The sequence below is a fragment of the Myotis davidii genome, unplaced genomic scaffold, assembly GCF_000327345.1.
Source record: "Myotis davidii unplaced genomic scaffold, ASM32734v1 scaffold401, whole genome shotgun sequence".
Taxonomy (NCBI): domain Eukaryota; kingdom Metazoa; phylum Chordata; class Mammalia; order Chiroptera; family Vespertilionidae; genus Myotis; species Myotis davidii.
The window spans coordinates 367,818-377,817 of NW_006291020.1; the positions used below are offsets into that span (position 1 = coordinate 367,818).

The 10,000-nt window shown below is 42.9% G+C and overlaps 1 protein-coding gene across 1 annotated transcript in view; it reads left to right on the forward strand.

Moving 5' to 3' along the window:
* LIX1L (limb and CNS expressed 1 like) overlaps positions 1-10,000 on the forward strand; it is a 24,723-nt gene that overhangs the window by 8,534 nt on the left and 6,189 nt on the right. The window contains exons 3-4 of the mRNA XM_006764156.2: positions 2,997-3,160; positions 7,368-7,508. Coding sequence (XP_006764219.2) covers positions 2,997-3,160; positions 7,368-7,508 — 305 coding nt within the window. The remainder of the gene's footprint in view (positions 1-2,996; positions 3,161-7,367; positions 7,509-10,000) is intronic.

The window sequence follows — 10,000 nt, forward strand, 5'->3', positions numbered from 1 at the left end:
TGTGCATGTGTGGGCCTTTCTTCCCCTGGCTGCCGGCACCAGCCTCCCTCTGGCACCCGAGACCCGGGCTTCCCTTGCATCCCTGGCTTCGTTGGGAATGTCGTCCAGAAAGACGTCCGGTCTAATTAGCATACTATGCTTTTATTATATAGGATGAATGACAGATGATGTACCATAGAATTGTACCCCTGAAGCTTATATAATTTTACCCCAATATGTTCAATTTTTTAAAAAGGATGAACAAGTCCTTGTAACTGAGAGTGGAAAGTGGTCATGTTGCAAGTTATTGGAGAATATGTATGATGGCTTATTATTATGAGGCTTTAGTTAAAGCCATTTACAATGTTTGAACCCTAGAGTCAAAGTGATCCTTTCCAAAGGCAAACTGATCTCATCCCTGCTTCCATGTAAAACCCTCTGTGGCTTCCCAGTGCTCTTAGGATACTCCATCACAGCCTCAAGATCCAACCTGGTCTGGTCCCTGCATCCTTTTGCAACCTCATCCTGCATCCTACTTCCCCTCGCGCTCTCTTTTCTAGACACACTAGTCCCTTTATTCACCATATTCCCGGCTGCTACAGACCCTTTGTACATGCCATTCCTTCTGTTCAGAGCACTAGTCTCTCACCTTTTTGCCTAGTGGATTCGTATGCATATCTGAGCTTAAATATCTCCTCCTCAGGGTGACTGCTTAACTAGGTCAGATGTTCCTAAAACATTTCTCACCATCTACCCCTCCTTTATAGCACATATCACACTGGCTATTTTAATATCTCTCTCCATCTTTAGACTGTAAGCTCCATAAGGAAAAGGAGCACTTAAGGTACTCAGTACATATTTGTGGAATCATTGGGCCCAAGCACTGGGGGCTGAGGGCCACTGTTCTGGAATACAGTGTTGGGGCTGGAGTTTGAGTTTACCCTAATTATAGCTAATAAGTTAGCGGGTTACTGTTTCATGGATGCTGGTAGAAGTCAAGAAGTTCTGGTTCAGAAACAAAGGGCTTTATTACTCAGCACAGCAGGTAGCATGAGCATCATGTGTGTTTGCACCAGGTCCCTTTGCCTCCCAAGTCCGACATTGAAGGCTTGTTCTTTGTCCCATAGACAGGTACTATCTCATCTGTCATGGTTTCTTGCTGCAAACACAATCCTGAGAAATGGCCTAAGTAAAGAGCAGACACAGCCTTGAAATCTTGCCATACCCAGCAAGATTGAAAGGAGATTGCAGCAGACCTGTGGAGGAATATCTCCCAATATACAGTTTCCCCAAAAATTATTTATGTCTAGAGAAAGCCTCAGAAGAGAAATTCATTTCTCTCTCTCTCTCTCTCTCTCTCTCTCTCTCTCTCTCTCATATATACACATATATAATATACTAGAGGCCTGGTGCATGGATTCGTGCACCAGCGGGGTCCCTCGGCCTGGCCTGCAGGGATCAGTGGACCTCCGCGCCACCGCAGCCCGGCCTTATCCGCCAGCTCAAGTCGGGCTCCAGCCCGCGATCCCCTTCTATCCCACACAGCACGAAGTAGTGTGCAAAGTGGCAGGCAGATAGGGAGAAGCCTGAACCCGGGCTGGGCGCCGCATCGGCCCCACTGCACCTGCTGCCTCTGCCAGGTGTGCAGGGGGAGTGTCCACGAGAGGCCTCTGCAGCTGTGCTCGCCAGCCATCAGCCTGGCATCTGGTGCCCTTCTGTCAGCTGAGCAGCACTCCCGCTGTGGGAACGCACTGACCACCAGGGGGGCAGCTCCTGTGTTGAGCATCTGCCCCCTGGTGGTCAGTGCACATCATAGCTACCAGTCAGTCGTCCAGTCATCTGGTCGTCCAGTTGCTTAGGCTTTTATATATATAAATTACATTTACATATATATTATATAAATTATATATACACTAGAGGGCCGGTGCACAGATTCATGCACCAGTGGGGTCCCTTGGCCTGGCCTGCGCCCTTCGCAATCCAGGACCCTTTGGGGGAAGTCAGAGAGCTGGTTTCAGCCCAATCCTCTTGGTGGTCAGTGTGCATCATAGCTACTGGCTGGTCGGCTGTTCGCTTAGGCTTTTAGATAGATAGACAGACAGACAGATAGCCAGATAGATAGATAGATAGATAGATAGATAGATAGATAGATAGATAATATACACATAGTATTCCAGGAGGTAAAAGGAATCTGGCCATGGGTTTGCTTGCCAGAAGCATACGCTAGAGAATGGCTAATACAACCATATTTCCTTGAATGACAATATTATATAATGGTTAGGAACATTGACTGCAACCAAGACTTCCTGGGTTTGAATTCTTGCTCTGCTGCTTTCTAGCTATTACATCCTTGGGCAAGTTATTTAACTTCTCTATGCCTCATTTCCCTCATCAGTGAAATCCTCCAGGTTGAGCACCAACCTGTGAACTAGGAGGTCACCATTCAATCCTGGTCAGGGCACATGCTCAGGTTGCAGGCCCGATCTCCAGTGGGGGGTGTGCAGGAGGCAACTGATCAATGATTCTCTCTCATCATTGATGTTTCTGTCTCTCTCTCCCTCTCCCTTCCTCTCTGAAATCAATTTTTAAAATATGTACATATTTTTTTAAAGTATCTGCCTCATAAGGTTGTGAAATGGGTGACACACAGTAAGTGTTCAGTAAATGTTAACACATTATTGTGGTGACTATTATTATTCTAGGGCAGCTGGCCAATTGTGGAATAATCTACTTGCACTTCATCAGGCAGTGATAATGGTCTGCTGACCTTGGAAATGCTGCCTTCAATGTTTAAGTTATTTTCCTTTGAACTACTCAAAATGTGGACTAGAAAGGTGGTGGAGGAGGGCAGGCATGCAAATGGACTTACAGTCTAAGTTTATTAATTTTTAAATGGTGATAGGTAGAGACTTAGGAGGGTAGACCCTTAACGTAGTTTCAGGTTACAGACCCTCTATTCAAGCAGAGCACCACTTGGAATTGTTCTCTTGGCTGCACCATCTACTTCTCTTTTGTAGTGAACGTGGTGGAGGCGCTTCAGGAATTCTGGCAGATGAAGCAGTCCCGTGGGGCTGATCTGAAGAATGGGGCTCTCGTGGTTTATGAGATGGTTCCCTCCAACACCCCTCCCTATGTCTGCTACGTCACCCTGCCTGGGGGAAGTTGCTTTGGGAGTTTCCAGGTAAGAGTTGCAAAGCAGCAGTAGCAAAGGTAATTGCTTTGACTTTGGATGGTGGGCACACAATGCACAATATACAGATCACGTATCATAGAAATGTGCACTTGAAACCTATATGACCCTATTAACCCTAATCAATGTATTAGTCTACACTCCTTAGCTCCCTACCTATCACCATTTAAAAGCATTTAAACATTCACTAACCCTAATAAATTTAATGAAAGAAAGAAGATAATTGCTTAGGTGCTAGTAATGGCTTTCTCTATCACTTTGGCCATTAAATCTCTGTTTGAAATCACATATTTGAAGACCTGAACCAATTCTGGGCAAATCATTCTGGTAAGCATCTCAGGCTCATTTGACCACAAAAGAACCTCATAGCATGCTTTTCTTTTTAGCCTGCAAAAATATAAACCCACTTTGAATTTGAGCAGTGATTAATAATGCCCTGATTCCGTATATCAGACTACCAGCACCTAACCCATGTTCTAATCTGGCTTTTCAAGTTCCGGCCATCTCTTTTTGAGAACATAGAATAATACTCCTTGCCCCAAGTTTGTTTTCATAGGCATTTACTAAGGAAGCAATGTTTGGGTGGAAATGTTACTCAGCCAGGAGTTAAGATATTCACATGCTCATTCCCTTGACTGCCAGCAGGCAAGTCAGATAACTTCTCTGGGCCTCAGTTTTCCCATCTATCATATAAAGGAGAAAGGTTAGATTATTTCTAAAGTCTTTTTAGTACTGGTACTAGCATTCTACAATTCTATGAAAGACCTGTAATATATGATGATGAAGAGTGGTTGCTATTACAGGGTGATGAGAAATTAGAATAGTGTAAATATCATCATCAAAGATGGATTCTTTTTTTAATACATTTTTATTGATTTCAGAGAGAAAGGAAGAGGGAGAGAGATAGAAACATCAATGATGAGAGAGAATCATTTTTTCTGTTGTCACACAGGGCGTGATGCCACCTAGGTTTTTATTATATAGTGCCAGGGTCCAACCCCAGCAGGTCCAGGGGTCCCCAAGGTGTGGACGGAGTCAGCGAAGAAGGAATGACACGGAGACAGCATTCAGTTGATCAGCAGCCTTGCCAGGATCTCTAGCCACAATCTCCAGCCAAGTACTGTGTCCATGTTCTCTTGCTAGGTTCTCCAGCCAGGTTCTCCAGGTTCTCCCTCGCTTATGCGCGCCTCAGTTCCGTCATCCCTGCTTATTTAGAGCTCATCTTAGTTTGCTATCCACTGAGCCAAACCGGTTTTGGCGCAAATGGATTCTTTACATTACAGATAGGAAGGAAGCCCTGAAATGTTAACTTAGAGTCTGAATAGGAATTTAGAAAAGAGAATAGACACGTTTGTTCTGTTTTCCATATGGTTTGTGTAGCCCTTAGACAAAGTTGTAAGCTCTGCTGTGTGCTTCCAAACACCTTGAACTTCTCCTAACATATCATACTTGTTTATCTCTCCTGGGGGGGATGACACTTTATGGAGGCAGAGAGAGCGTCTGTCTTCTTCCTTGTTCAGTTTTTTTTAATTAACTAATTAATTGGATTTTATTGAATGGTTTTTGTGGTTTTGTTTTGTTGTTTTTTAGAGAGAGTGAGGAAGGGAGGGAGGGAAGGAGAGAAAGACATAAAGACAGAGATAGTGATGTGAGAGGGAAACATCAATCGGCTGCCCCATGCACACACCCTGACTGGGTATCGAACCTGCAACCTGGGTATGTGCCCCTACCGGGAACTGATCCCGCCACCTTTTGTGTTTTTGTTGTTAATCTTTACCCGAGGATATTTTTTCATTGATTTTTAGAGAGAGTGGAAAGGAGGGGGAGAGACAGAGAGAGAGAAACATGGATGTGAGAGAGACACATTGTTTGGTTGCCTCCAGCGCAGGCCAGATCAAGCCTGCAACCGAGGTACATGCTCTTGACCGGAATTGAACCCAGGACCCTTCTGTCCGCGGGCTGACACTCAATCCACTGAGCCAAACCAGCTAGGGCCAACGTGCCACCTTTTGGTGTATGGGATGGTGCTCCAACCAACTGAGCCATACTGGCCAGGCCCCTTGTTCAGTTTTAAATCCCTACCATGAAACTCAGCACTTAAGTAGGCACGTAAGCCCTAGCCAGTTTGGCTCAGTGTATAGCAAGTTGGCCTGAGGACTGAAGGGTCCCAGGTTCGATTCTGGCCAAGGGCACATGCCCAGGTTGTGGGCTCGATCCCCAGTAGGGGGCGTGCAGGAGGCAGCCAATCAATGATTCTCATCATTGATGTTTCTGTCTCTCCCTCTCTCAAATCAATAAGGAAATATATTTTAAATAATAATAATAATAATAATAGGCACTTAATAAATCTGTTGCATGAATGAGTGCCATTACAGCTCAGTTCCTGCCCCAAATAGAAACGGCCCCCAGGGAGCTTCATTTAAAATCAGATGGCTAAATTTCCCCCTTAGAGCCTCAGCCATTAAAGAAAAATAAGTAAGTGCCCAGAATGACTAATGTTTATGCTTTCTCTTCTACAGAGTAAGATCTTTCCTTCCCTTCTCAGACCTCATTATATTGCTGAATAAGGACTTGATTATTTTATGGTTATGCCCAAAGCTGAACCACGGTAGTAATTTGATTTCTCTTATTTCCTGAAAGAGTAGGATTATCTATTGTGGCCCCTTTGGGATGATCTGTTTTATATTCACTTTGGCAGCTGAAATTTCTTCCATTGGTTCTTTTCATTGATGGCCTCTCAGAAACAGCATTAGACAGTAGAGTGGACAGCAGGCTACTAAATAGAAAAGTAGAAACAGAGAAATGGAAGAAGCAAGATTTAGGGTTAATGTACCAAGCTCCATATACCGTCTGAGAGAGACCTGTCCGCTAAAGGAAATTGGGAATTATTGATAATTAAGGATGGTTAAGTAGCAAACATATCCTGGGCTACTTTTAAAAATTGTAACATCACTTACCTCCTTTCCTCTAATTCTAATTCCAGCTGGGTGTGGCTCAGCAGTTGAGCGTCAACCCAAGAACTGAGGTCACGGGTTTGATTCCTGATCAGGGCACATGCCCGATCAATGATTCTCTCTCAACATTGATGTTTCTATCTCTCTCCCTCTCCCTTCCTCTCTCAAATCAATAAAAATATATATTTTTAAAAATGACGAAGGGCACGGAGGCCTTTGAAGCAGCCAGTGAGGATGAATTATAAAGGAATACTCTGGTGCCTAGGAGTCTGAAGTTGAATGGTGAAATCGGACTGTCCCACGATACCTATGTTGGATACAATGTAAAAATATGAATTTTTAATTTTTCTTGCTTTCGTTAGGTCAGCCTTCCTTTCCCTAGACACCCCTCTTCTCCTTGTGTCCACGGGGGATAAAGAAGACTATAGATTCCTCCTTCAGACCTTGGGCTCTGCTCAGGGATAGCTCCTGGATTCATTACATTATTGGGGGAACTGCTCAAGCTAAAAGGGAAGGCCAGGAGTCCCAGATGAGACTAGCGTCCCCACTGCAGAAGCAGCCTAGACTCCGTTTGTTCTAATCTTGGGTTATCCAGAGGGATGAAAAAGTCTTGCCTGTCCACAGAACAAGAGAACAAGACACAGATTTCTTTTTTTTTAAATATATTTTATTGATTTTTTTACAGAGAGGAAGGGAGAGGGATAGAGAGTTAAAAGCATCAATGAGAGAGAAACATCGATCAGCTGCCTCCTGCACACCCCCTACTGGGGATGTGCCCGCAACCCAGGTACATGCCCTTGACCGGAATCGAACCTGGGACCTTTCAGTCCGCAGGCTGACGCTCTATCCACTGAGCCAAACCGGTCAGGGCAAGACACAGATTTCTAACAGGCTGGCCAGGATCTGGCTTTTGAGTAATTAATTGTGTTGACAGTTTAAACAGGGCTATTTTTCATACCCAGTGATTATATGCTGACTTCAGCAGCCTCCCTCATTCTGCTTTCAATTTGGTATGAGCTATATGGCCATCTCCAGTTCTTTAATAACTTCAGGATGTCGAATCAAAATTATGTTTCCAAATGCCCCCACCATTTCCAATAAAAACGTTGGAGGGAGTGTTGAACAAATGATTTATCCAGAGCGTCCAAGTGTCTTCTACCTCAAGTGTTTCCCTCCCATTGCGCCTTCTCTCTCTCTCTCTCTCAGACGCACACGTACACGTATGCTCTCTCTCCCCTGCCTAGTTTTGCCCCACTAAAGCTGAGGCCCGGCGGAGCGCTGCGAAGATTGCACTAATGAACTCCGTGTTTAACGAGCATCCTTCCCGAAGAATCACTGATGAGTTCATTGAGAAGAGTGTCTCTGAGGCCCTGGCATCTTTCAATGTAAGTTTCTTGGAGTTGGAAGGAAGGAGATGGGAGATGGGAGAACTGGCTGGTTGGGAAGTCTTACCTATTACTTGGAAACAGGGCATGGATTCTTGTTTTATTTCCTGTCTGCATCTCTGTTCTGTTTTTTCTCTGTCAGTCTTTTATATGACACGCTCCATATGTCTCATTCTCTAACTCTGTATGTGTGTTTGTCTTTGTTGTATTTCGTTTCTTTAATATTTGAAACATTTGTGTCTCTCTGATATCTAGAAACCTTTACTTCAAGATTTATGCAGCTTTAGAGATTTTACAAAACAAAAGTTGAGCTAGAATTTTGTTTTTCCCAGTTTTGGCTTTAGACCTTAGCTCCTTCTTCCTTCACTGTTCTTTCTTTTTATATGACTGTTTTTATTGTCACTTGTCTCCTGCCTCCATTATTTCATTCTATTAATAAAGAATATAAAGAATACTTTATAATACAGTGTCTTGGCTTTTTTCCTTTCTAGGAATGGGGAGGATAAATTATTTATTCTCTTTAAAAAGAACATGTGTTCTTTCAAATGATAATGATGATGATGATGATGATGACGACGACTAACCATAGCTAGTCCTAATTATTTACTTTGTGCCAGCAATTGTTCTAGCAATTTATATGTATTACATCTCATTTGATCTTAAGAACAATCCTGTGATGTGTAAGTATTATTATTGCACCTGTTTTACAGATGAAGAAACTAAAAACACAGGAGTGAAGTTTTGCCTAAAGTGATAGTGCTAGTAAGTGGTAGAGCCAAGGCTGGAACCCAAGCCAACTTACAGACTTTTCTAGTTTAAGGTGCATCTTAGAAGTTAGCACTACCTTCTCCCTCCCTCCCACAAGTTCATTGACAGGCTGATAAAGTCAGGTCAATTTTCTGTTTTTATCCTCTTTGCATTTAACATGTAATTACATATACTAAAATGCTGCAGTTATCTGTTTTGTGAAGTAGTGTTGAGCACTTCATTTATTAAATTTTTTAAAATATTTTTTCATTAATTTCAGAGAGGAAGAGAGAGATAGAAACATCAATAATGAGAGGAAATCGTTGCTCAGCTGCCACCTACACGCCCCTTACTGGGGATCGATCCCACAACCCAGGCATGTGCCCTTGACCAGAATCAAACCCAGGACCCTTCCGTCCACAGGCCAAGGCTCTGTACACTGAGCCAAACCAGCTAGGGCTGTGTTGAGCACTTTAAATCATAAATTCGCTTCTCTTTGTTACCTAGGCTCCATCTGTTCTTCTCCCATTATTCTTTACCCCAGTCAGCAATATCTGTGGGGGAGAAAAACATTTCTATATTAATCAAAGCCAGTTAAAATTAAGAAAGTATGTTTTTCACTCATTACCAATGTACCATAAAGCAAAACATTAATTTGGATGATAGGAAGGGGGTTTGTGACCAGGGGCTCTGATTCTTGTTTTGAAATTATGATTCGACTAGCTATGTGACTTTGGGCAAATTACTTCATCTACGTCTTAGTTTCGTCATCTGTAAAATAGGATAACAATTATGCCTATCACATGGGATTATTGGATAAAAGAGAATATATTCAAGCACTGAGCACATGTTATCTCTTTAGATGCCTTTGGATGCCAGTAATAGAAAATATCACTTCAAATTGACTTGAGGGAATAAGTAACGGAAGGAAAATTATTATGACAGACAGGAAGTTCAGAGGTAGAGCAGATTTCAGATCTGGTTGATTCTGTGGATCAAGAATGTCATCATCTGGCCCAAATTCTTTCCATCTCCACTCAGCCATCCTCTAGATCAGTGGTTCTCAACCTTCCTAATGCCGCGACCCTTTAATACAGTTCCTCATGTTGTGGTGACCGCCAATGTCATTGTTACAAATTGAACATAATTAAAGCATAGTGGTTAATCACAAAAACAATATGTACTTATATATGTCAGATGGTCTTAAGCGACCCCTGTGAAAGGGTCGTTCGACCCTCAAAGGGGTCGCGACCCACAGGTTGAGAACCACTGCTCTAGATGTTGGCTTTGTCCTTGGGCAGTCTCCCCTCAGGGTTCAAGATGGCCACGAAATTCCAGACCTTCAGACACAATTACATTCAGAGACAGAAAGAGACCTTTCCTACCCCTTACCAAGTATTCTGTGATTTAATGTTTATTGAATAAGTGGAGTTCATTTATAGCCATGTGAAGTGTAGAAATGTCACATGAGTTAGAACTTCCCAACTGGGAAGTACAGATATCATTATTGTCTAGGTGCCTTACTAGTTGAAGGTACTGAGTAAGATATCATATTGAACAATTATAGGCAAAAATGAAAATGGTTGCTTGCTTCAAAGCCCTAAGTCCTAATAGTGAAGATTATCTGTTTCCTTCCTCCTTCTAGCTTTTCACTTCTAAATCCAAATTTTGTGATCTTTGCTTTACCACAAAGATTAGCTACATGTGACATGACTGTTTCTCATGAGCCACAAAGCAATATGGGA